The sequence below is a fragment of the Petromyzon marinus genome, assembly GCF_048934315.1.
Source record: "Petromyzon marinus isolate PM22_M1 ecotype Great Lakes invasive population chromosome 84 unlocalized genomic scaffold, UKy_Petmar_22M1.pri1.0 chr84_unloc.3, whole genome shotgun sequence".
Lineage (NCBI taxonomy): Eukaryota > Metazoa > Chordata > Hyperoartia > Petromyzontiformes > Petromyzontidae > Petromyzon > Petromyzon marinus.
In genome coordinates, this window is record NW_027422640.1 from 2,043,528 (window position 1) to 2,070,006 (window position 26,479).

Consider the following 26,479-nt stretch of genomic DNA (forward strand, 5'->3'; position numbering starts at 1 on the left):
GGGCAGCCTGAAATGGGACAGGTGTCTCTCAGTCACATAAGCACGATCGTCAGCAAAAGAGGAAACGCAAAATATTTGCAGATGAGAGCTCAGAGCCAGGTCTGACACTTGAGGGGAGGGAGAAGTTCAAAAGAGAAAAGTTGTATGTGGTCATTGATAAGCTCGTGGCATGCCTTGAACATCGCTTGGACGCTTACAAGCATTTGACCAGTCTCTTTAGAGTTCTGTTTATGTCAGATCAGGTGTCTAACAGTGATGTCATCGTGGAAAAGGTAAATGCGCTCTCCACTGCATGTCTGACTCTGAGGGTGAGAAGTGGCCAACTAAATTGCTTGAGACGTTGCAGACACTTAATCTGCGGTCAGTGTTCCCCAATGTTTTCGTGGCACTTCAGATTTTTCTAACTTTGCCAGCGACAAACTGCCAGGGTGAGCGGACATGATCCCTTTTAGGCAGAATAAAACATTAGCTGCCGAGTAGCATGTGCCAAACACGTCGCAGCTCATTGTCACTTATGCCAATAGAGTCAGACCTTGTCAGACAGCTAGATTTTGACGATCTAGTAGGTTACTTTTCGAGGAGGAAGACAAGAAAGACACCAATATAGGAAAGCGGGGGGGGGGGGGTATGCGTCGAAAAGACATGTGCCCAGGGGCCTCACGGGACCATGATCCGGCCCTGGGTACAGTAAATAACCATCACTGGCGACAAAAAAGGCAGTCAGATTTGGTTCTTGCCACCCCCACCCCTTCGTGTGCTGTCTCAGCCTTAAAAGGTGATCGCGAACGCAGCATGCCTCAAGAGTCAGGTGAAGGCCATACAGTACGTGCCATAGGTGCTACGTGCTCCCGCTGTGAACACGAAGCCGTTTTTCCAGTTCTCTGCAATCTGCGTACACGGGAGTTGTGACTTCACGGGCAGCTCAGAGGATCCTGGCGACTGACAGGTTCGCGAGTGGAGGAGCGGCCAAGCTTGTTCAACTGCTCTGTTGTGCGCATGTAAAGGTATTTTTACATTTCTAAACACGAGACTTATACTATTTTATTGAGACGTAGATACACGCGGCAAAGTTCTATAATTAATTATCCTGAATGCAAATCGCCGTATTAATGTTTCCCGGCAGATTGTCACTGCAGTAGAAATGAATGCAAATCAACACAGCTTATGCTGCGTTCAATCTTGATTTGAAGCTTTCGTGACTGCAGGAATCCATACTCTTTGGTTCTTTCGGTAAAGTCACGTAGGTAGAAAAATGATCACGACGTTTCGATCGCAACACAAGCGATCGTCATCAGGCGAAACAGAACCCGGCAGTAGAACTGCTGAACAACATAGCGAGAGAGCTGCTACAACAAGGGGTTATATATGTTTGTGCTTGCGTGCGGGATGGGGTGTAGTCCAAGGGCAAGCAAATAGCTTAGTTAAAGTATACACATCTTAGCTATTTCAATGCTAAATTCTATGCTAATTCCTTTGTCAAGGGGTGCCTTTGCGGATGTGTATGCTTTAACTTTAACATAGCCTTTTCTGTGACCAGTCACAAGCTAATCACTCAGCCATTTCAATGCTTAAATATATGCTAATTCCTTTGTCAAGGCGCTTTGTTTCTTCTCACACAGCTTAAAGGTCGTGATCTCAGCGTGGCTTTCTCACTCCAGCGCTGTCCTCCAGACAGTCTCATCCCCCCCCCCCCCTTCACCTGATGAAGGCCGCTTGTGTTGTGGCCGAAACGTCGTGAGAATATTATTGTGTTATTTTATTTGATCAATTTATTATTTTATTCTCATTCTACGTGACTTTACCGAAAGAACCAAAGAAGATGAATCCTTGCAGTCACGAAAGCTTTAAATCACATGCTGAAGCTTTTACTGATCAAGTCCCGTTCTCTCGTGACATTTTTTGCCAAATGTTTGGTGTTTTTAGGCCGACCATGGTGTCGAAGGGTCAAGTGAGTGAGGGAAGTGAGCTCAAGAGTTTACCTCAAGAAGATATCACTTTCACTTCATTTCGAACAACACCATCACCATCATCACACCCCCATCATCATCCAAGGTAAATAAAACTTAGAGATGTATTGATTATATTTTTCTGTACTGTGTGTGGTATTATATATTTGTATAGTTGTACAGTTGAACTGGAATCGTTGACTCATTTGCTAGTAAGATACTACTGAAGTTTTGAAATGCCCTTTAAACGCCCATGGAAAAAATGATGGCAAGCATGATGCCTACACATCATTTCTGAGAAATGCAGCACAGTTCTGGGCCACTGATGCCCAGTCATTGTCAGGTATTGAACATTCAAAAGTGCTCCTTCTGTCAACAAGGACATTATAAAGGTGATCACCATAAGTTATCTACATGTGATGCTGAAAAAAATGTGAAAGACATAGCCACAAAAATACAATACACTGAGCTTTTAACTAAAATTGGAGATCTAGTTGCCATAGAGGCAAAACACCATTTGAAATGGCTTGTAAAATGTATAAATATGTATCGCAGACTAATTAGGAGTAAAATCAAGACTATCAAGAACAGATGGAAAATTAATGAGTCTAGAGCAGTGGTTCTTAACCTTGTTGGAGGTACCGAACCCCACCAGTTTCATATGCGCATTCACCGAACCCCTCTTTAGTGAAAAATAAAATGTGATTTTTTTCAAATTCAAGACATAGATATGTTTTTTACTGGTACACAAAATGAGCCGTGCATGAACATTACCTTGTTCAAAGAATAAAACCAACACAATGCATAAACTCACAACAAATTACATACCTGGAAATCAATGTGACTTCTGCTGTTGCCTTTGAGAGATCAGTTCAGATATGCGTGGCTTCACCTTGGCAAGTGCCACTCTCATGTCATTTTCACAGCAAAGTCTGTTCCTTTTCTTCGTTTTTATGTCCAGCATCCTCGAAAAGGATTGCTCACAAAGATATGTTGTAACAAATGGTATAAAAAAATCCAGGGCTTTCTTAGCAATAACTGGATACTTGTTCATTTGTCGACACCAAAACGTTGAGAGCGTTGTTGTTCTGAAGAGTTGCTGTTGAACCTGGCTCTGCTGAATTTCAATGATTTCGTCGAGGAATTCATCATTGACATCTGCTGTTTCAACAGCAAACGTGAACGGCTGTCTCACCCATGCTGGATATGACTCTCTTGTAGGGAAATATCCGTCGAGAGACTTTGCAAGCTCATCTAAGTGCGTGGCAATTGTTTGCTTCAGTTCCGTGGATACAGAAATATCTCCGATTCCAGACACATCTTCGATCTTACTTGCACAGTCGTCCAGAAGCGGGAAGTTTGCGAAGTTATTGTTCTCTGTTCGTCGTTTCCATAACGGTAGCTTTTTTTGAAAAGCCTTCAGGTGTTCTTCCGCTTCCATGATATTGACTCCACCACCCTGCATCTGCTGATTGAGATGATTGAGAGCTGCGAATATATCAGCCATGTACGCTAAAATGAGAATGAACTCAGGATTTTTGAAGCAATCTGCATGGCAGTGTTGGTGCTCTTGCAAAAACAGGGCTAATTCCACACGCATGGCAAAAAACACGATTCAGCACCTGTCCCCGGGATAACCACCGAATATTAGAATGGAGCAGAAGTACCTCAAATTCAGAGCCCATTTCTTTACACAGCTCACTGAAGATGCGGTGCCTCAGAGCACTTTTTCGCACATAGTTCACACATTCCACCACAGTTTTTAATACTTCTGCCATTTTTGGAGGTAAGGTTTTTGTTGCCAACGCATGCCTGTGCAGAATACAATGCGTCACAATGATGTGTGGTGCATCGGCCTTTACTAGCGCACCAAAACCAGACTTTCTTCCCAGCATGACTGGAGCTCCGTCCGTACAAACTGCAGAAACCATATCCCATGAAAGATTGTTGTCTCTGAAGAAGTCATCCACAAGCTTCTTCACATCGGCTGCCTTCGTTGTTGTTGTAAGAGGCTTACAAAATAAAAACTCTTCTTTTATCATGTCGTCTTTCACATAGTGTACAAAAACAGCAAGCTGGCTTAGATCAGAAACGTCTGTGGTTTCGTCGAGTTGAAGGCTGAATTTTGCCGGGCTTGAAATCAGATCCGCGATTACTTGAGCCAAGATGTCTTTACTCATGTCTTCTATTCTGTCACTGACGGTGTCATTTGAAAGGGGAATTTGGGATAATTTACCTTCGGCCGCTGTTCCGAGTATCAGATTCGCCATCTTTAATGCAGCTGGTTTCACAAGTGTTTCACCAATGGTGTGTGGCTTGCCCTGCTTTGCGATCAGGTAAGCAACTTCGTACGATGCTGTCAGGATCGGTTTGTTAACAGGTACAAATCCAAGAGCAGGCAGAGTGGCCCTTTCATCGGATCTGGCTCTCTTCACCCTGAATTCAGCAAGTGTTGTGTTCTTGTATTCCCCGTCTCCATGCAGCTTCAAGAAGTGTTCCTTTAGTTTTGCCGGTGCAAGACTAGAGTTGCTCAACTTGGCGTTGCAAATCATGCAGATAGGACGCTCACTCCCATCACGTTCCGTGATACATGAGAATCCATTTTGTACATATTCGTCCGACCACTTTCTTCTTTTGCCCGACATAGTTAGTATGGATAAAATATTAAAGAAATCACACGACGCACGACAACAACAGTCACACGTTGACTACTGAGTACGCACTAAATTCCCCGCAGCGCTGATTGGCCAAGCAGTGTAGCATGATCATCTGCAGCCAGTGATGGCCAAGCGGGCCGTGTGTGTCATCACAAATTTACACAATAATTCAAGTGTGTCCGGACCTCCGTGGCGGGGGCTCTGCCGAACCCCTGAGATCGACTCACCGAACCCCTGGGGTTCGATCGAACCCAGGTTAAGAACCACTGGCATGTGCAGAGCTCACCAGCTCCTCTTTAAGTTAACTAACCCTCACTCTGTGGATCCCCTCCAAGACCTGGGCTTCAAAGTCGCCAATAAGACCGGACTGAAAAGACAACTGATTGGATGCTTTACAGAAGCTTAGCAACAGTATGATGGCAGAAACACTCTTACCATTTTCTAAAAAGTAATTAAAACTATGCGGAGAGTAGCCCTAAGATAGCGAGACTTGACTGAAGATGCTGTTTCTCTCACTAAAGCTGTGTTAATAATAAGGAAATGCATATTTGAACTTTATTGCTTCAGATGCTCTGGTGACTTCGCTAAGAGGACTCCCTGCCCTCAATCCTCAAGTACATCCTTTCAATGACTCTCAATGGCCTCAAATTCAAATAACAAGACATACGAGCATCCCAGAACTACCTCACTGTTGGTCAGACGATTATCTACAATATAAAGCAATCTGAATCAAATGTACAAAGCAGGCATGGCTCAGCAAAACACAGGAACAGGGTTTCCAGGAGAATGCCATTGAAAATCGCACGAAAACAATTCATGGTACTATCATGAAGAACTCTCTCGCTCTTTGTAGGAACCCAAAAGTCAAGGAAAAGTCAAAGCTGAGTCAAAGGATGAAAGTGCTTCAGATTTGTGTTGCCTAATTTGGCCAGCTTTACATTTCCAAGCAGAACTGAGACGCGGATTTCATGGAATTCTTTGCTCATAAGATACAGTGCTTCCCACCTTTTATTTCCGACTCTGGCAAGCTCAGTTGGCCAGGCATGACTTTTGAACTACTACAATGTGTGGAACAGCAAGGAAAACTATCCTGGAAAACTGAAAATACCATGAACATCCTCACCTGGAGACCCCGGCACAGATGTGTATACGCCTTGGCAGCGTTGAAGGAAGAATAACTGGAATACGAGGCAATATAGTCCCCACTTCTTGAGAACCCCGCATAACACACAATACCTGAACGATGATGGGTGAGCAGGGGGCTGTATAGAGAGGACTGGACCACAGACACCAAATTACTTTATTACAATTTGAGTGACTGTTCTTCCCAGGAAATAAATAAGGTAGTTGTTATATCCGTATCCTTCATTTGGCCATACACCCTCCCTTCTTTCCTCTATTTCCCCCCTCCCCTCCCTTCATTAACCCCGACCATTGTCCCGAGTGTTGTAGGGAAATTAACTCTGGGTACTCTCACCGGACCCCATTACGGAGATAATTACTCAGAGGGCGCGACCTCTGCTCAATAATTCCCGCGTGCGAATCTGTATAACCTCTGTTCTGTTTGGGTGGCAGGTTCAATAAAAAATATGTTATAAATGTATAAACACCTAAGCCACTTACAACTTTGGAATCTAAAGTGGTGCAGTCCTTGTTCATTGCCTGCCCATTGTGCACAATTAATTTAAGCAGGCTAAGAGGGCGGAAATCGTGTGGGACACTTACATTTTGGGCAGTTTAAAATAGTCCCCCCGGAATAAAGGGAAATAGGTGTGTTCAGGAAAGTGTCACGTGAAACAACATTGCTCGGCACGTGGATGGACTTTCTTTGTGACCCACTGAACAAGCGTGAGCTTTTTTGTTACTGGCTTCCAAGGTTGTAGCTGCCACATGTCAACCAGACAAAGCGACATACATCACAGAAGGAGAGTCTGTAAAATCCATTGGTTTGATACTCCCCATGTGTAAATGCAATCACGTGGAAGCTGATACCAGGATTTCTAGCGGCGTTAACGATGAACTGGAACACGGTCTCGAGTCTCTGTTTATCTATGCCTCCTCCTTCCCCCCACCTGCATTGACGTCAGCAGGACGAAGTTTTCTGTGCCTGTGCTGGTGGTGCTGATTGGAGTCGCGATGGTGGCGTGCTTGGTAGCACTGGTGGTGAATCGCACACATGAGGCTCCTAACAACACCTGTGAGTGCTTGTCACAAATCCGTACATGCCAGCACCCCGCCCTCCCACCAACCCCTCTACCACCACCATGATCATTATCGCACACATGAGGCTCCTAACAACACCTGTGAGTGCTTGACACAAACCCGTACATGCCAGCACCCCGCCCTTCCCCCAACCCCTCTACCACCACCATGATCATTATCATCATCTTCATCACCACGTTCACTACTTAAATCAATACGACCACCACCATCGATCACTACCGCCACCGCTACCATGCACACATCCACCACCACCGTCACCACCATCACCATTATCACCACAATCATTTCCACAAACATCAATACTACCATCAAAATGATCCACATCCAGCATCATGATCGGCATGATTACCAGCACTACCATCACCCAGCATCAGCACCATTACAAGCACGATCACTACTGTCATAACTAACCATTGGCGCTTTGTGTCTCCCCAGCCACATCTACCTCCACGCGCTTGGCTCAAACATTCCACTTGGCCTCCTATTATGGTCCTGCAGAGGGGACCACATGGCGCCTTCGTGTGGGGGTTCGGGAAGGCAGGAGCCGAGGTGGTCGTGAGACTCTACAATGGGAGCAGGGACTTGCTACAAGAGCACAGGAGCAACGTGTCGGCAGGTCTCTCTTTCCACCACGCTGCTACCTAAGGCCTCCTTATTCATGAGCGACGTAAAAACGATTCTCTGTGGCACCCTTGTTTGTGCGAGGCCCGGAGCTAATTGATAATTGTTCTTCCTGCCCCGCTGGAGTGCCCTTATCCTGGGGTCTGAGTACTAAAGGTGTCAAGAAAATTAAGTGGGAAAGGGTAGGACACATGGCTAGTTACAAGAGACAATTGGACAATGTTAAAGAATAATGGCGTGGTAGACAAAATAATGGAATGTGTCCAAGAGGATGAAATGGAGTGACTATTTAATTTAATGTGCAGGTGCTGGATGGATTTTTTCATCACAAAATCATAAGAGGTGGTGGTGGCTTGGGAAATCCTTCATCCAGTAGTGGTGTGACCATGGCTGATGATGATTTAAAAAAATGCTGTCAAGAGGCAAATGTGCTGACCAATGTACTACATAACCAGTTCCCTCATAGCCAGTCCTTTCACACAAGAGTTGTTATGTTTAACCTTTCAGTTCACCAAAGGGCACACCCTTTTCACAAAGCGCCAAGGTAGCTGGACACATGATACGAACGCAATAGTATAGTGCTCATTTATACAGTGCCCTTTAGGAAACCATAAGATAAATAACCCCAATGTGATACATGATATATTTGCCTCTTTTGCAAGAGTGACCTGGGTTATTGATTGCAAGTGAACTAGGTCACGAAGCGAAGACAAGCAACAGCTTAAGTTTAAAAAGGGCAATGATTAATCAAGGCCCCGTGCGTGAGGAGAGATTTTGTAGCAGCACACTGCACTCCAAACCCAGCGCCCCAAGTTCGATTCCCACTCACGGCCAATACCAATGATGAGTATTATCTGCACTGGTGCTGGGCCTTTCCGAGGTCGACTCAGCCCAAAAGAGTATCTGGTGCAGTGTGTAAACAGCAGCACTGGGAAAACAAAGGCAACTAGGCGTGGTTCTGGCCAGCAACCCCCTCTTCTGCCATGTCAGTGCTCACTAACAACACTTGTCCCAACAATCGCTTAAGCCCTACTGGTTTGCCGTGCGGTGGTGGCTATGCATGCCTGTAATCCAACACTGTAGAGGATTGGTGAATGGGAGCGATAGTGTCGCGGTTAGCGCTACACTGCACTATGAACGCAGCGGCCCGAATTCTATTCCCGCTCACGACCACCACCAGTGACGATTATCTGAACCGGTTTGGGCCTTCCCTAGGTTCACTCAGCCTCGAATGAGTACCTGGTCCGGTGTGTAAAAACATTGCCACTGGGGAGACAAAGGCGGTCGGGCGTGGTGCTGGCCACCCACCCCCTCGTGTGCCGGGCCTTCGTAGCTCCTGTGCCGGGCCTCGTGTGCCGGGCCTCGCTAACAGCACTTGCCTCAACAGTCTGTTAAATGTTGTGCGGGGCATCTTTGTCTAGAGTCACAAACGTGGTCCGTCACCCTGGACCCCATGGATGCTGGGGGGCCGTTCTCTCTCAATGCCACCCAGTGGAGCCCTGTGGGGAGCGGCCCTGGGGGGGAAGTGGCGTGGGCGGAAGTTGTGATCAGCGACGTCTGGTTCGGGGAAGTTTGGCTTTGCGTGGGGCAGAGCAACATGCAGATGACTGTGAACCAGGTGAGCAGGTTTCTTTTCGCCCGGTACTGCCAGTCAGCAAATTCCGGCCACCGTCACTCTTCCCCACCCCCTACTCATTAGGCTCATTCTTTGTGGATGCTGACGTCCTTGCCATCGCCCTCGCTGGGCAGGTGGGGCGCGACATCCGCCTCCTCCACTCCCTCCTCCACCACGTCGATCGGCTCTCACCGTGTCTGAGCAGATGGTTGTAAATGTATAACAAGTTACCATGCGGCATAGTTAAATAATATTGTTTAAACACCATTTCCACATGGCTCCTAATAACTCGCTTCAAGGTGTTGAGTACCGACTCTCTTGAATGTAGTTTTACATGCCTTGAAGTCGCTGTGTAGCTTCTTGACGACAAAAAAAATTAGGTACAATTCTTGTTTTGATGGGAGTGGTTAGGAAGGGTTAGGGGTAGTGATAGGGGTAATGATAAAATAAGTGATATATGTAGTGGTCGAGGTAGTGGTAGGGGTAGCGATAGGATTAGTGAGTGGTAGGGGTAATGATAACAGTAGTGATATGGGTAGTGATAGGGTTGTAGGGGTAGTGATATAAGTAGTGATGGTGGTAGTGATAAGAGTAACGATGGGGTGGTGATAGGGGCAGTGATAGGGGTAGTGATCGGAGTAGTGATTGGGGCAATGATAAGGACAGGTTATACAGGTAGTAATAGGGGTAGTGATAGGAATACTGATAGGGGTCGTGATAGGAGTGGTGATAGAGGTAGGGGTAGTGATACAATTAGTGATAGGGGTGGTAATAGGGACAATGATAGGGACAGTGATAGAGGCAGTGATAGAGGTAGTGATATTATTGATATGGGTAGTGATAGAAGTAGTAGTAGAGGTAGTGGTAGGAGTTCGGGTAGCCTGAGTCGTAGCTGGGAGGTGGGCTAGGGCAGAAGAGATGGTGGCTGTTTTAAAGCAGGAGCAGAATCTGCAGGTTTTTATAGTGAACATGTTGTTTTATGTGCAGCGAGCGTTGTTCCAGTGAAGGGGAACTAGAAGGGAAATGGAACGAGAACGAGACTGGGCACAGGGCGAGGGAGGAACAGAAAGGGACTCGAGAGACTTGCAGTGAGGAGGACGGGATGGAACAGAGAAAGAAATGAGACAAGCAAGATATAGTGTGACAAGACCATTAAAGGAATGAAAGTAAATATGCGGTCATTTGTAACGCATTGCCTACAAGGCACCCTCGCGTTTGTTTTGGCAACATATATGCAGGAGAGAAATCTTGCGTAAAATAAATCAGATTCACTCGCATGTAAGATTACATGATCAGTATCTACATGGTTTCTCCGTACGGAAAAAAATGTGTTTGCCGCGCGGAATAAATAAATGGTCATTTGACTGCATTTTCACGCATGGTGCCGAGCATTCGCCCAGTGCTATAGGTGCGGGGTAAACAATTTACTTATAACACTCGCACGCATATTAACATACATGCCTCAGAGTTTCGGCGAGCTAAAATGTTTGCTATGGCTAAAATAAATAAATATAATCATAAAGGTTTTTTGGGTTGAGTCGCATAAATATAAATGTGTAATTTACCCACCACCCAACAGAGCCAATTAGTAAGGGTTTCAACATCAACAAAACGTGCCAATTAGTTAATACTTCAGCACACCGGTCTGTTGGAGAGTAAACCCATGACAACTACAATTTGAGTATGACATTTTGCTGGTAATTACAACCAGTTTGATCAGGCGATTTGCCACAATTGTGAAGACATATTCCTGTTTCGGTTTTAAATAGAGTAAAGGGGATGTCATCACTATGAGCCTATCAGGTGCTAAAACCAGAGTGGAGTAAATGTAGTCATATATACTACACTATGCCGTACCTATTACCTGTTGGGTTAATCACAGTGAATCAACATACAGTAGAAGGCTTTTTGTGTTCAGTTCAGTTTGTTGTCCTTCCAGATACCTCCGATTAGCATGGTTGGCTACGTACTGGTCCAAAGAAGTTCACATACATATGTAAGAAAGCTCCTTGCAGACATCCATTTTCAGGGGAGTAGAGATTTATTTCTCTGAAAGTATATACAGTCCGAGTGTAACGACTGCCACACTCATAATTGCTATGGCTATCTTCAGCCCCGATGGTTTCAACCAAGTGGGTTCTCGAACAGCCAGCCCCCATGATTTCCAATTAGTTGATCTCAAACAGTCAGCCCTGATGTCGTCCACTTCTGGTCGTCGATTAGTCCCTGAGCAAGCACCCCCCCCCCCCCCCGCAGGCCTCTCTCCCCCTTATATACTCGCTCAGCCCTGCCCCTATTGGACAGTGGCCCTCCCACTTTACTGTAACACGTGTGTCCTTAATTGAATAATGATTAGTGCCTAATGGCCACCTGTTTCCAACCATCTTGTACAGTCTCCTACATAACACCCCCCCCCTCCCCCGAAAAATATAGCCGGCCTGGCTACAACTCTAATTTTGATGATAGGGGACTGGACACTGAGATCTCACAAGGGCCATGGGATGCTAAACATTTAACCTCTAGGTCGACGCAGAACATAGGCCCTTGAAGCAAGGGGGGGGGGGAGGCATTATGACCCAAAATGACCGCTGCGTACCGCAGATATAGTCAGCTAAGCTAAACTATGCGTTAACTACCCTGTTAAGGGTGAACATTACAACACGAGGCAATACAGAGCCAAACAGTACCCTCACATGTGTAAACCGACCCTCCCTGACTCACCTGTCCCGGCGAGTCAGGGAGGGTCGGTTTACACTGGACCACTCCCGTTGTACACGTGCATGACTCTTTGCACGGTAGCTTTGCTAAGGCATCGGCATTACAATGATGAGTACCCTTCCTGTGTGTGACATCGTACGAGTATTCCTGGAGTTTTTCAATACACCTTGCCATCTGTCCCGAAGGTTGATCCATTCTTAGCGAGAATTGCAATGCTGCATGATTGGTCCGCACGGTAAACCGGCGGTGGTATAGGTAGGGCCGAAAAAACGTGACAAAATTTACCACTGGTAGGAGTTCTCTACGAGTTACACAATAGCGTTGTTCAGCTATGGGAAGCTCTAGACTCCTGTACGCAATTACCACTTCCGTTTTCCCCTGTATTTGTGACAACACAGCACCTATACTAACATCACAAGCATCAGTCTCCAGAATGAACGGTTGTGAAAAATCCGGATATGCTAACCTTGAACGAAGCGCATGAAATGCTGATTCTTCTTCCTCCCCCCACCGGAATCGCACCCCTTTTGGTGCGAGGATGTGTAAGGGTTTCTCTACTGTACAAATCGGGGTTCAAATCTGCAGTAGTTGGAGGCAAATCCTAGGAATAATCGCACTTCCTGCACTGAAGTGGGTGTCAGCCAATTCTTATTGGCAGACGTTTTCTCAGGGTCTATTGCTATACCCTTCCTGCTAACCACATATCAAAAATAACACCCTACAGGATTTGCCCCTATCGCTCCTGATAAAACCGGTGTCCCCGTAGCCGCTGCTACAACCTGTCTCACGAGTTTCTTCAATTATGCTTTTGATGTTGCTCAAATTTGCCCTGTTGTGTTGCCCTGAGTTGCTACGATCGAGTGGTGTGCAGGTGATAGTGGTGATGAGGTGTTTGATGATGAGGTTGTATGTGTGGTCTGGCCGGGTTTCCATGGTGTTACGACTAGCCTGATTGTTGGGAAGTCCTACGGTGTTGCCCAAAGCTGGCTTGGTTATCTCAGGTCGACTTCCCTTCAGCATCTTCTTGCGATGTGTCCCGGCCTCCCCCAGTGGTTGCAGTAGATCTCCGCACGATCCCGGGTTCCTCCGTGGGTCTGCCATGGTCACTGCTGTTGTTGTTCACGCCATAGGCTGTTGAATCCCCAGATGGCCAGTGCCATCCCCTCCAAGGTCACCTGAAGATCACCATCCAAGTAGGCCCAGTGGTGGCCGCCGTTGTTGCTGCTCCTGTCTCTACTTTCCGTCACCTTTGTCACCTGCGCCACCATCTCACATGGCACTCTTGCTTTTTTGTGTGCCCGGAGGCACTTTGTCAACTACATAAAAGTCTGGTCGCTCTCCAGCACAATTTGCAATACAAGGCCGCTCCGATGAATGAGGCCTCGCAATCGCTTTGCCACCAGCGCATCCCGTGCTGCCTCATTCATCCGCGGAAACACAACAATTGCGAGCACCAAGAAGGTGCTATGGTATGCCATCAGTGGCTCCTTCTCTCCTCTCTGCCGGGCTGAAGATCGCTGCCTTGCACTAAATGGAGGGCATAAAATCTCTGCAATCCCCTTGCAGGCCTGTCATAGCATGGCGTATTGACTCTCTGGAATTATGTAGAAGGCCATCAGTGCTCCATCATCAAGCATTGTGGGTAGCGCACGAAGGGCCTCCTCGCACAATCTGCTGACCTTGATGGTGGCTTCAAATCTTTTGACAAACACCGCCCAATCGCCTCCAGTCACCGTAAACACCTTCTTAGGACCCAACCTTCATGTGTGCTCCTGCATGGACAAGGTGGTTGAGGTCTGCAATGCAGCGGCTGGACCGGTTGACCGGCTCCTGCCTGCTGCGCTGCGAGGGCGAGCAGTGGCTGCTGCCTCCCGGGATTTCAGATCGTCATGTGTCCAATGGCGGCGGCAGCTTTGGCTCGGGCATCCCTGTCCACTGCGCTGCAAGGGGAAGTGGCGATTGCTGCCTCCCTGGAGCTTTTGGGTTGCCACATGGCCAATGGCGGCTGCTCAGGTCACGCAGCACCGGCTCTCTTCTCTCTCCCCTCCATGATCACCATCAACAGCTGATCAATCGTGGAGGTAAGGTAGTCCAGTCTTTTGTAAATCAGCTGCTAATTCTCTAGGTTTGGCATTTCTGGATCCTTTGTGACTGGGCCTCCACCTCATTTGGAAACCTGGCTGCCAACAGGGTCCAGCTCCCGCTGGATTTCAGGTCTCGGGGACCCAGGGCGCTTAGAGTCGACGGTTCTTCTTCCAAGGGAGCTTTTCCATGGGTCTTATTTCGTGGTACCTTAGACTGCCACCAGTGTAAGAAAGCTCCTTAGAGACATCTATTTTCAGGGGAATAGAGCTTTATTTCTCTGAACGTATATACAGTCTGAGTGTAACGACTGCCACACTCATAATTGCTATGGTTATCTTCAGCCCTGATTGTTTTCACTGGAATCAGCATGCGATTAAATAGTAAATTGCTTAATAATCCACTTCCAAGCAGTAATGAGCCTGTGCCTATCAGAACGGTTATAATATTTTATTTCTCTCAATTTTAATACAATCTATAATTAGCATTGGCCACTCATAATTAGTTTTAGTCCACGTTTTTCAGGGTCAGAAAAATATCTGGGGGGGGGGGGGGGTGGCTTCAATCCTGAATCCTGAATCCTGAATCAAAGAAGATGAAATATCTTCTTCAATAGAATCACTTCAAGATAGTCACTAGGTTATATCACGAATACCCTGCAATGCTTGCAGGATGTCTACCTGCACGTGCCTATGCCTTCGTGTTGCTTCCTGTACCTGAAGTTCTACGCCCTCGTGTAATGCTACAAATACCGAGTGCTACCAATGGGCATCACCTTGACTCCAAGGGCATTCATCTAGGTTCCCATGGCCTTGGTGGTGGCGTTGAGCGAGAGGGGGATTCACATTTTACCCATATCTTGACGACCTTATCAGAGTATCTTCACATACTAAACTCCACTGGAAACAGATGTTGACCTTCTGCTTCTCAAGGAATAAGGGTTGGTGGTTTACCAGGAAAAATGCACCCTTGAAACAAATCCTCAACTCTAACACCTAACTGCCGACATCTGGAAGTATCACAATCAGATGCGACTTTCGGATAAAAAATACCTTTCTCATCAGCCAACAGCTTTGAGAGCTACCTGAAAACCAGTCTGATGATCAGCACAAAAAACTTCCTGGTCCTTCTGGGACACATGGTTCCCATCACGGATATGGTTCTTTGGACAAGTCTTCACATGAGGCCACTTTAGTGGGCTCTACTATATAAGTGGGATCCATTTCATGGCAGTCTCAATCAACGTGTCAAACTGATCCCAAAAGGCGGTCTACACTATTATTTGGTCGACGAGGGGAATCTTCAGAAGTGTCTTTGGTTTGGCGATCCTCTTCTGGAGACCAGCTATTACCAATTATCCTGAGGCAGAGTTTGAGAGTGGAAGGTCGACATCATTCATAAAGCTATGCCTTTCAGCTACTTCTGCCTTTCAGAAACACATCCTCGGAGTCCTGTTATTTGTAAGATGGCGACTTCAAGGTCACCGCACATGTTTGAATTACAATCCTGACACTTTGGTACTGCTTGTTGCAGGGGTCCTTGGTTTTAATCCAATAGGCCACCCTGATTAATAATGTCTCATAATCGCCAACATAATTTATCATATACAGCATCATCACACACAACGTCCCATGTCCCCATGCCCCTGTTTCTTTGTGTCCATTTATCCCACGTCTATTTCGATATGTATGTGTCCCCATGTGTCAGGGTCTCTGTATCTCTGTCTCTCCGCATCGTCGTGTCTCTTTGTCCCGTGCCTCTGCATCCCCATGTCTCCATATCCCTTTGTCCTCTTGTCCTTGTTTTCCATATCTATTCTTCCCATGTCTCTGTATCCCTGTCCCCATATGTCTCTGTGTCCCCATGTCTCCATGTCTCCAAGTCCTTTTGTTCCTGTGTCTATTCTTCATGTCTCTCCATCTCCCTGTACCCCCTGTTTCCATGTCCCTGTAGGGGTGTCAGGGGAAGGATTCCCACCAATAGGAGGGTTAGTGGGACGGTGACAGGAGAAGGGGGAGGGGTAATCGAGGAGATATAAGGGGAGAACTGGCGGGAAGAAGGGGCCTTTGGCGGGAACGAGATTGAGAGACGGCTGGAGACAGGTGTGGATGGGAGAAGAGGAATAAAGGACGAACCCCCTGCAACCCTTGTGTCGGCTCTCCTTTACATCCCCATGTCCTCATGTCACGAGGTAGCAATACCAGATGGAACCTAATTCTGGGTCTCTAAGCCTGTTTGTCTCAGTGTCTGTTATTCCCATCTCTCTCTCTACACGTGTCCCTGTGTCTCCGTATCCCCATGTCCCTGTGCCTGCATGTGTCTGTGTCCCAATATATCCATGTTCAATTGTCCTGTGTGTATTGTTCCCGTGAAATCATGTCTCTGTGTCCCCGTGTTTTTGTGTTCTGTGTATCAGCCTCCCTGTGTCTGTGTATCTGTGTCTCCATGCATCTATGACCCAGTGTCCCCGTATCTCTGTGTCTCCATTTTCCCACGACTCTGGGTCTCCATGTGTCCATGTACCCGTGCCTCCATGTCCTTTAGTCCCTTTGTATTCACGTATCCCGTGTCCCTGTTCCACTGTGTCGACATCTCCCTATGTCTCCGTGTCACTAGGTACTTAACACGAGCTGGGATCTAACTCTGGGTGTCTGTGTCTGTTCTTTTCCCATGTCTGCGTGTCCCCCATGTCTAGGTAGTGAATGCGAGTTGGGAGCTGACTCAAGCCGCCAACTTCTCTCTCATCCGTCTGTTCGCTGTCTCCTTGAAGACATCACTCCAGCCTCTAGATGACTTTGCATCAGTCGCACTCCCCTGGAGTCTCCCCACAGCTGGTAAGTGTTCATAATTCATAACCTCTCAGAGTTTGACATGGGCAGTCCAGGAATTCGCATCCTGTATGGCAGGAATGTATTTATATTGAGCTCTGGTAACAGAATTGTATTCAAACCTATCACAGGAAACCGCAGTGATTAAAGACTTCAGCTGACTGAGAAACGTGACCTGCGTTCGCTCAGTGGAACAGGTGGTGAACTTGTTCATAATATTAATGGACCATTTTACCAGTATAAATATTATTTTAAAAAGGCTTTACCCATTCTGACAATATATACAGATATTAAAAGAACAAATAGACACCGATTACAAGGCATCAAGTCCACATTAACCACGAATATCAGAAGTATGTGTAGTTGCCAAAAAAGGTCAAACCTTTTTTTTACTTGGTGTTTGAACATTTGAACACGTGTGTTTATTGCCGGAAAGGGTGAAGCATTTTATTTGTAATGAGATCCACCACTAGGGGAATGATTAAAGACACATCCATACTCAGGTCATCAATTGCACAACCAATTTGCTTTCCAAAAGTGTAGTGGTGAATATCTGAACTGGTTCTGGGCGTCTCCTAGATAGACTAACCCTCAAATGAGGACCTGGTGTGGTGTATTGAATATCAGCATAGAGCAGACAAAGGCATAGTCGGACGTGTTGCTAGCCAACCACCTCCTCATGTGCCATGTCAGCCTCAATAGGTGCTCACTAATTGCAATTTCTTAACCAGTTTATTAGAGGTTACACGAGGGATCATTTATCTATACTTATGCATAATCTACGCTTCTCTGTGCGTCTAGACCGCCTAGGCATGGGAGACTACACCGTCTTCTCGGCCGTCTGTTGGTTCTTTGGCCGGAACCTACACCGCACTCTGGGGGTCCCCGTGGGGTTGGTGCAGTCCTGCTGGGGGGGTACCCCCATTGAATCCTGGTCCTCGCCCCGAGCCCTGGCGCGCTGTGGACTCAATGCACAGCCTCAGAGCAGGTATGTGTGATGGGGAAATTCCCATAGACCCACAAGGAGACCCTTTGACTTAAGTAGAGGCATCATGTAATAACCACACAGAGTCTATTGTTGACTGTTTAAAGGCTATTTGCCATGTCGAGCTGGAGCCAAACCAAAATATACTTCCCTCACCACACATATCAAAAAAACTAAACTATTTTACAATATTTTAATTTCTCCAGGTAAGGCCCACTGAGCTATATAGCTATTTTTCAGAAGCGACTTGTCCACAAATGACGATTAAATGAAGTGGCTTATCACGTGTAAATTTATAGAGTAGCTAAATACTCTAGAAGCATGTTTCTGAATGTGGAGGTTAAAACCGGAGGAGCCGAAGGAAAACCCACATGATCACGGAGAGAATGCGTAAACTCCAAATATGCAGTAGGTGTCATGGTCGGGTTCGAACCATTATATTCTGCATACCAAGCGAGGGAGTTAAATCTCACCACTGCACAGCCACCTCTGTCTGGCTCAGGGCCCAGCACCATCTACAGGCATCTCCGCTGATTCATTGCATGTGGCGTCAGTACGTTGTGAGGACGCTGCATCACCATGTCATCTACGAGTGTTGCCACTTGTTCATTGTTTGTGATGTCAGCAACATGTCAAATTTTTTGCAGTGGAAAAAAAGGTATCAGAAGCAACTGAATGACTCAAGACTTTGGATCTTTTGCCCACATTCAATCCCAAAAATCATAATTAAAAAATTGACACTAGTTTCTTCTTGACTATGTATTAGGAGGAGAAAAGTTGTTCAACTGCTGCAAACTCAATATAAGCCTTTCACAATCTCTCTAATCTTTGTAAGATTAACAGCGTGGTGCTGGCCATGCAACCTCATCATGTGCCATACCAGCATTCAAAGGGGGCTCGCTAACAGCACCTGTCCCAACAGTCTATGTCGGTTTCACCAGGGACCATTGTATTTTTCTTTGAGTGTAGTGGTCAACTCGAACCGACAGTGCTGTGGAACGCAATGATTCACCCTCTGCTGAATATGACCCTCAAAGGGGTAATCTGGTACCAAGGTCAGTGACATACACACATAAACATGTGTACATACATTTGTAATGAGAGTGCGCCACCTACAGGACGACTGGGGGTAACTGCATGGACACCGCTAGGTTGACTAACATTCAACCAATAGGGGGATCCCATCTGAGTGAAAGGTAAACGGGCGGAGCTATCGGGCAAGCACGGGACACTCTAGAATGTTCTTTGAGGGGCGTGGCTAGAGGCGGGGCTTATCCCCGTGGAGAGGAATATAAGGAGAGGCAGGGGAGGACTCTGGGTCGGTGTGGGAAGCCTGGAGTCCGAGCAACATCATCGCTTACCTCTACTCATCACCAGCCACGTGGCGGGCTCTTCCAGCGGAGCCTCCCCTCTCTCCAGCGTGCCGTCAGCCAGGGGAGAGAGAGAGTGCCGCGACGGTGAGGAGGAAGAGCGTGCGCCACGTCCGTCGACAGAGCGAAGCCAGCCGCGGAGACGGAGCGAGAGACGCGCGCTGTACAGCAGTTCTAATATTATTACACATTCATAAACATCACCAATAGGGACCCATCTCTCTACTGCAACTGGACATTGATCAGCCTCTCATTGTATCTATAACAGATGGAAATCCATATCTACAGCCATGGAACGATTCCCAAACTGTCATCAAGGAACATGTTAAATCGCTTAGGGACCAGAAGACATCCCTGTTGCACCCGAGGTAAATAGAGATGGCTCTGCCCACCATCATAAAGGTGCTTAATAACTGTGAGAAGTGGATAAGGGACATTCTTCCAATCATGTGAAACCAATCCTGTGATCTTAGCAGTTGTAATGATGTCATATAGGGCAGCCTGCACACAATCACCAATCTTGCTCAGCAGTTCACTTGAGAAGTCATCTCTGCCTGGTGCTTTACCTAGCCTCAAGCTTTGGATCTATCTTTGCAATTTCTCAACAGATGGCACTTCAGTGCAACTCACAGCGGATGTATATTTCCTCACATATTTGAGGCACAGCAGCATCAAGCTCACTTTGCCCCATGATGTTATTTCAGCTTATGAGTTTCCCCTCCCAAAGGACCTTAGAGGAATTCTCAGATAATCTGCAAACCCATTCTTTGGAATTGAAAATATCCCGAAATAGGTGCTGCAGCTTACGTTTTAATTAAAGAGTCATGTGTCAGTTGACAGCTCAGCTCCAGAGATGATCCTGATATCAAGCACATCGTCCTGCATTCGCTGTTACATCACTATATGGTCCACCAGACTTTATTGGTTGGACTTGGCGTGCATCCATGATATGTGAATGCGCCGTTGCTGGAACAGCATGTTGGTGGCTGCACAGAAGTCTCGCATTATCTTGCCATGGATTTTGAGGTGATCTGGCCTATGTTTCCCAATCACTTCGACCCAAGTAATAGCATCTTAACCCACTGGGGCATTAAAGTTACCAAATAAGCTGTTTTTATCCCAAGGGGGCACTTTAGCCAGTACCTGGGACAGGAGGTCAAAGAAGGCATCTGACTCATTAGCGTTGCCCAGCTGCTGACACAGATGTCATCACATATTTGTATTTATCTTTGGTCGAGGCGTAAGCTGCCACCACCATTCCCTGAACTCATGGCTCACAATTGCCTCGGACTCACGGCTTCCTGCACCTAATTACCCACTCTTCATTTTATTGCTCAGAAGAGCCACGTATGAGTTTGTGATTGTATGGGTGCTATTATGGGTCTCTATGTCAGTAAAACCTCACTGAGTCCAGAGTGACACTCAAAGCTGTGCACAACTAGATCCAAAAAACATCTCTTGCCATCTCAAAGTCAGCCCCAGCCATAGACCTGCTATTCCCAAGTACTGACTCTGTATCTCTGCGCTAGGCTGTGAATCTCAGTGTGAGTCTATGGGTATCCAAGTGAGTGTAAATATATCTGTATGAATCTATGAGTCTCCGTGCGATTATGTACAGGCAGACCTCGTTTAGCGCAACCCTGTAGATCACTAGCATTCTTTGTCCTGGAGAACATTTTTTCGTAAAAAATGTTATCAAAATATCTAAACAGCGCTTGAGTGTGAGAACACGCAGCAACAGTGGCCGGGGAATCGTACCCGTGCCCATCATTCGCTCAGCGAATTATGGAAGCCAACCAGATCCCACGGCAGAACGAATTCTTTGGCCGTCGCTGATTACTGTTTCAACACAGCGGGTTCTCATGAAATTGTTTTCTCCGATACAAAAGTACTTTGCAAACCCCTCCGGTTATTACCAAAGATTTGTCCATGAAGGTATCCAGATATACAAACATAGACACAACTTAAACCGAGAGGATGGTTTTAAATTGAGCAACCAATGGAAAGATGTCATCAACCAAGTCAAACTTTAGCTGCCTTATAATTGTACAGCCATTTCCCTTTAATCAAGTGGGTTTTCGTGCAGTGCGCCATCGCTTCCCCCGAACCCCCTGCAGCTAAACAAAAGGCGACTTAACTTAGCCCTCCCCCCCACCCACGTCCCTTCCTGGCTCCTCCCCCCCCTAACCTGTATATAATCTCGGGGGTCTCAGAGCTCTTCACTTGATACAGCTATTTTGCTGTGACTGTTCCACCTGAAGACGGAAGAGTACAGATGCCACCCCTTGCAATTCGATTATCTCGATTAGTAGTCACGATTATATTTTACATTTCAAAAATATATTTATTTAGCCAGGCGAGGACTTAACAGACCAGGATAGAGTATGAGGCTCCACCTCAAAGAAGCCTCATCACAGAGGTTTAGACTGAGGGTATCGCTAAGATCACGGAGGTCCTTGGAGCTCTCCTCTGAGAATGACTCGGATTGGGAGCGCAGCAACTCCACCAACCTCGTTTCCCACCACTGTCATGTATCAGGAGCAAATTAGAATTTACTCCTGAGTACAATACATGACTTATTGATGTTATGATAAAAACTATCTTTATTCATGAAGTGTATACTATCTAAATTATTATTAGCGCTATTACCAATACCCAAATGAAGCCCTCGTATATCGCTGATATGAAAGAAATAATGCTCTCCTTAACGCATTCACATGTATACAATGTATAATTATCAATTTTAGTGCTGATTTGATTTGTTGTTTCTTATCCAGGAAAGCATCTTGAGCAATGAAGTCTGCCTGTGTATCTGTGTGAGTCTGTAGGTTTTGGCGTGAGTCTACGGGCTTCTGAATGAGTCGTTGTATATTTGCAGACCAGTGCTGATTTCACCTTGATCCACACAGGGACAACTGCCACTGTATGGTCCCCAAGTCTTGACTGCTACGGGGCAATGGGATGGTTGAGGTGTTGATGTAAGGCTCTTTGAAATGCTGGGGTTTTTTAAGCAAGTGCCACCGTACATGCACTTCTCTTATCCTTGTTCCTTGAGCAGGTGAGAGAAACACTGGGCACAACACTGACCTGTACAACTGCAGCTTCCCGGCCATGATTAACGACTGGCGTCGGGAATTCTACACAGCCACCAATGGCAACACAGACCCGCTTCTGCCCTTTGGATTTGCACAGGTGAGAAGTTAAACCATCCAGCAGTAGATTTATCATGGCTGGCACTAAAAATTATCATAATGATTGCCATACTTGACTTCATCACCATGCCCAAATGGCTGATTGTTTTAGTGCTTTTCTTTGTCACCGACTTTTTGGAAACCCTTTGATCAAGGTGGCCGGCTATCTCTCAGGTGAGTCCCTAATATCAGTACAAATTTTTTTTTTTTTTAATATTCGACCTCTTTGGTCAGAATTAGATCTCCCTATGTCCTTCTCCCCATGTCTCTATCCTCATATCTCTCCCTGTCTCTTCCTGTTTTACTTCTCCCTCTCCGTATCACTCTTCCTGTATCTCCCAACATCCATCTCTCTTCATTTATCTTTCCCATATCTCTTTACTCGTACCTATCTCCCGATGTCTCTCTCCCGTTGTCTATAGATCTCCACCAGTGACCCATATGACAACACGGATTCATATCCTCGCATTCGCTGGCACCAGTCTGCAGACTACGGTTTCACCCCAAACTCGCGAATGCCCAAAACCTTCATGGCCGTCACCATCGACTTGTGTGACCGCACTTCCATCTATGGGTGGTGAGTGACTCACTTAAGAGTAATGGTCTCTTTCTCACCTCCTATCCCCTCACTCCCCTCCTATCCAGCCAGCTGACCAGCAGTCCTGTACGAAATGCAGACTTTATAGTGCACTTCAAGTCTGTCCTCCAAAGAGCAGACTTCATAGAAGCCAGCAGGCCTCCAGCAAATGGAGAGCACTTTTCAAAAATTATAACAATCCAAGGAACGAGTGGTGCATAGCAGATTACAAGAGGAATTAGCCACTTTCAGAAAATATCCTAAAATTTGTGATTTTGCCGCAAATGTTTTGATGTCTGCCCCCATGGACAAGAGTTTCCTGCCATGACTTACAGAAATCTGCAGATTGTTGGAGTGTAAATTGAAAGAGTTCTACTGTGTATAATATATAGTGCAGTATATAATGTAGTGTAGTAAATGGTGTAGTTTAGTATGCAATGTAGTGTATTTCAGTGTGGTATATAATGTAATGTACAATAGTTTAGTATATAATGTAGTGTAATGTACAATATTGTAATATATGATATGCCTCTCTGTATAGGATCCACCCACGCTACAAGCAGGAGGTTGCCACCCGTCTACTGCTGGGTGCGATGTCTGTTGCATACAATGACAGTTCCTCCATATTCCAAGGCCCCTTCCCAGAATTGGCCATTGTGAACCTCACAACCCAAATGCTCATCATCAAATATGGACAGGAGCTAATCCACCACAATGGGGGACGGGGCGATTTTCAGGTCAGAGATCGTGTTACATGATATGACAAAAATTATTGCGTTATCGGTTTCCGATACCTTTGTTATTTTGCATGACTATTTTTTGCTATTGTTTGTATGATTTTCTCTACTTTAAGTATAAATATAGATTGTTTATTCAACTGCAGTTCACGCCATATGATTCTGCTACAAGTTTTCTCATCATTGTATAATCATAATCTCTCCTACTCTCTGGTTCTTTCGGCAAAGTCACGTAGGTATGGATTCCTTCAGTCACGAAAGCTTCAAATCAACATAATCTCTCCTATCTATCCTCTACTGTCCCCGCTCCCCTCTCCTCCCTCCTCTCTGAACCTCTAAACTTCCCCCCTCTACTTCCCTCCTCTCCCCACCTATCCCCTCATCTTCTCTCCCCTACTCTGCTCTCCTCTCTTCTTGCCTCCCCTGCTCTCCTGCTCCCATCTCCTTTTCTCCATCGCAGATCTGCTGTTCCCAAGTGCGCGGTCAGTGTCTCAATGAGGACTGGAACCAAGCTCCAATCCTCTCTGTACAAGCCCAGAGTGTCTTCCTCAACATCTCCACCTGCATCAGCACCAGCAGGGCTGTGACGTCCGTCCGCTACGCTTGGTCCAACTGGCCATGTGAACTCTACGCTTGTGCCCTCTATGGAGCGGGGCCCACCGCACTACCAGCACCCCCCTTCATTAAGGACGTGCCATTGGAGGTAGTTTATAACAGCAGTGTTGGGGGTGTTCCTAACGGCAGTGTCGGGGGTGTTCCTAACGGCAGTGTCGGGGGTGTTCCTAATGGCGGTGTCGGGGGGGTTCCTAACAGCAGTGTTGATGGGGCCCTTTTTGGTCATGTTGAGGGGTTCATAATGTTCATGTTGGTGGGGTTCACAATGACTGTGTCAATGGGTTTATAATACCATGGCTGGTAAGCTGTCATTCTTTCTTCATCCACGGGACCCCGGCTGGGGTCTCCCCCTTGCCCTCAGACAAAGACCATAATACATATTGCTACGTCGACACTGAATGATATACCGAAATAAAATTTCCCACAGTATGGGCAGTACTCGGCTTAATTAATTAATTCCTGAGACCTGTTCGTAGGTCGAGTGGTTCGTAGATCAGAACACAATAATGCACTGTATTTAAATGCTCATATGGTCAGTGTTATGAAATGTGTTACAATTCAACAAAAAGGGAATAATTTTGTCACTCATAATTAAGAAGAAATACTGTACATATGAAAGTGACAACGTAAAAAAAGACTCTTACCTATGAAAGTAATTTTTTTGTCTGTCTGCACATGCCTTGCAATGCTTTTAACTGACAATTAATGTTAATAATTGATAGTGGAATGTATTACAAATGTAAACTTTGTATTAATGATGGAATTAAGCTGCGGTAACGACATTAAAGATATGAATGCATGCAGAGTATATGGAGGTTCGGGCTACCTGAATTATTTTTACACAAAACGCTATTTTTGCGTCTGCGGGTTATATGCGGGTGCGGGCTATATGCGGGAAAATATACTGTACACTCACAAATATATAGAATCCCCATATAGCCTTTAACACACTTGACATGAGTGCTGTCAGTGAGCACCTATTAAGGTGGGCATGACACATGACAGGGTGGTGTGGCTAACACCACCCCTGGCCGTCTTTGTCTTCCCAATGCTTATTTTCAAATACTGCACAAGATACTAATTTGAGACTGAGTCGACCTAGGGGAGGCCCAGGACCGATTCAGATACTCGTCACTGGTGGTGGCCATGAGTGGGAATTGAACTCGAGTCGCCAGGTTTGTTGTCCAGTGCGCTAACCAATGTGCCACCACTCCTCAAATCTCAACAGCCGCCGTTCACCACTAAGTGGCAGTGTTACAATAGCGCTTGTGCCATGCTTAGGTGGACTTTTGAGGCCACGTGAAGTATCGAAGACTGGCTGGCAGTAAGTCAAGGGACGGACCCAGGTGCCATGGGTTGACCGACTGAGATGACTGCACCAGCTATGCCCCCACTGTGCCAACTTTCTGAAATTTAGCCACACGGCTCTCCTATCCTTGTTCGGAGCATCACTCCCCTGCCCTCAGCTGTTGTTGGAGGTCGACTGGCTCAAACTGCCCAATAGCGTAATTCATTATCCTCCTCCACAGAAGCCGATTTTGACACTGCTGGTACCGTTTATTAGTAAGTGCCCTCGGCTCCACATCCTCCTGTACCGCATAAGTCCATCTCTTCTCTTGCCTGTACCACTCACCCACTCACGCACTCAACCACACTTTCACACATTCACCCATAAGCTCCATCTCTTCTCTTACCCGTGCCGCTCCCGTTTTGTCCCCCTCTATTCGGCCAAACAGAAGCTGCTTGGCCATGAGGTGGCTTGGCATGCGGGCAACATGTCCCAGCCAATGCAGCCTTGCCTGCCAGAGGCGATAATTGATGATGGGGACTGTGTCCAGTGACAGGGGTAGTGACGAGGTACTAGTAGGGTTTGGGGAAGGATGGACTAGGAAAGACAGTCTGATGTTTTGCATTGGATTTCTGCAGGTTCTTGGGTTTCTGTGAGCTAAAAAAAATAAACACAGAATATGACTACATTTGACTAAAAATATCCTTTATACTGAAATCTACCTGGAAATGGGTCCAGAGGTTGAGGTGTATTTCTCGCGTAAAACCCATTAAGCTAAGCTTTTGTTCAAGGGCGACTCGGCCGGCACACATCACAGCATGCCATAATTACAAGACAAAGATCCCCCATGTAGCCTTAACATACTACTGCGGCAAGTGCTGTTAGCGAGTTGCAGCACCTATTAAAGGCCAGCAAGGTACACTAAGGACTGGATGGCCAGCACCATACCTGGTCACCTTGGTCGCCCCAGTGGCGATGTTTCCAGCACACCGCACCAGGTACTCATTTGAGGCTGAGTCGACCTAG

The 26,479-nt window shown here is 46.4% G+C and overlaps 1 protein-coding gene across 2 annotated transcripts; it reads left to right on the plus strand.

Moving 5' to 3' along the window:
- Positions 1 to 818: 818 nt before the first annotated feature.
- LOC116957738 (sialate O-acetylesterase-like) lies at positions 819 to 24,968 on the plus strand. 2 transcript variants are annotated; one of them, XM_076059157.1, is made up of 12 exons: positions 819 to 1,004; positions 1,924 to 2,052; positions 6,694 to 6,906; positions 7,262 to 7,442; positions 8,869 to 9,065; positions 16,558 to 16,696; positions 17,492 to 17,678; positions 18,645 to 18,730; positions 22,104 to 22,237; positions 22,659 to 22,813; positions 23,355 to 23,550; positions 24,011 to 24,968. In XM_076059157.1, the coding sequence occupies exons 3-12, from the start codon at positions 6,826 to 6,828 to the stop codon at positions 24,452 to 24,454; spliced, it is 1,800 nt and encodes a 599-aa protein (XP_075915272.1). In that variant the 5' UTR covers positions 819 to 1,004; positions 1,924 to 2,052; positions 6,694 to 6,825; the 3' UTR covers positions 24,455 to 24,968. The 2 variants fall into 2 exon arrangements, with proteins under 2 accessions (XP_075915272.1, XP_032835953.1); XM_032980062.2 differs by having other exon boundaries at positions 6,694 to 6,800.
- The last annotated feature ends 1,511 nt before the right edge of the window (positions 24,969 to 26,479 follow it).

What these genes read in the sequence shown, in the direction of transcription:
- LOC116957738 (XM_076059157.1), top strand. Translation starts at nt 6,826, where the DNA reads ATGCCAGCACCCCGCCCTCCCACCAACCCCTCTACCACCACCATGATC. An exon ending in CTGGAGTCTCCCCACAGCTG is followed by an intron (nt 16,697 to 17,491) that starts GTAAGTGTTCAT and finishes CTGTGCGTCTAG; the next exon opens with ACCGCCTAGGCATGGGAGAC. An exon ending in GGGGACGGGGCGATTTTCAG is followed by an intron (nt 23,551 to 24,010) that starts GTCAGAGATCGT and finishes TCTCCATCGCAG; the next exon opens with ATCTGCTGTTCCCAAGTGCG.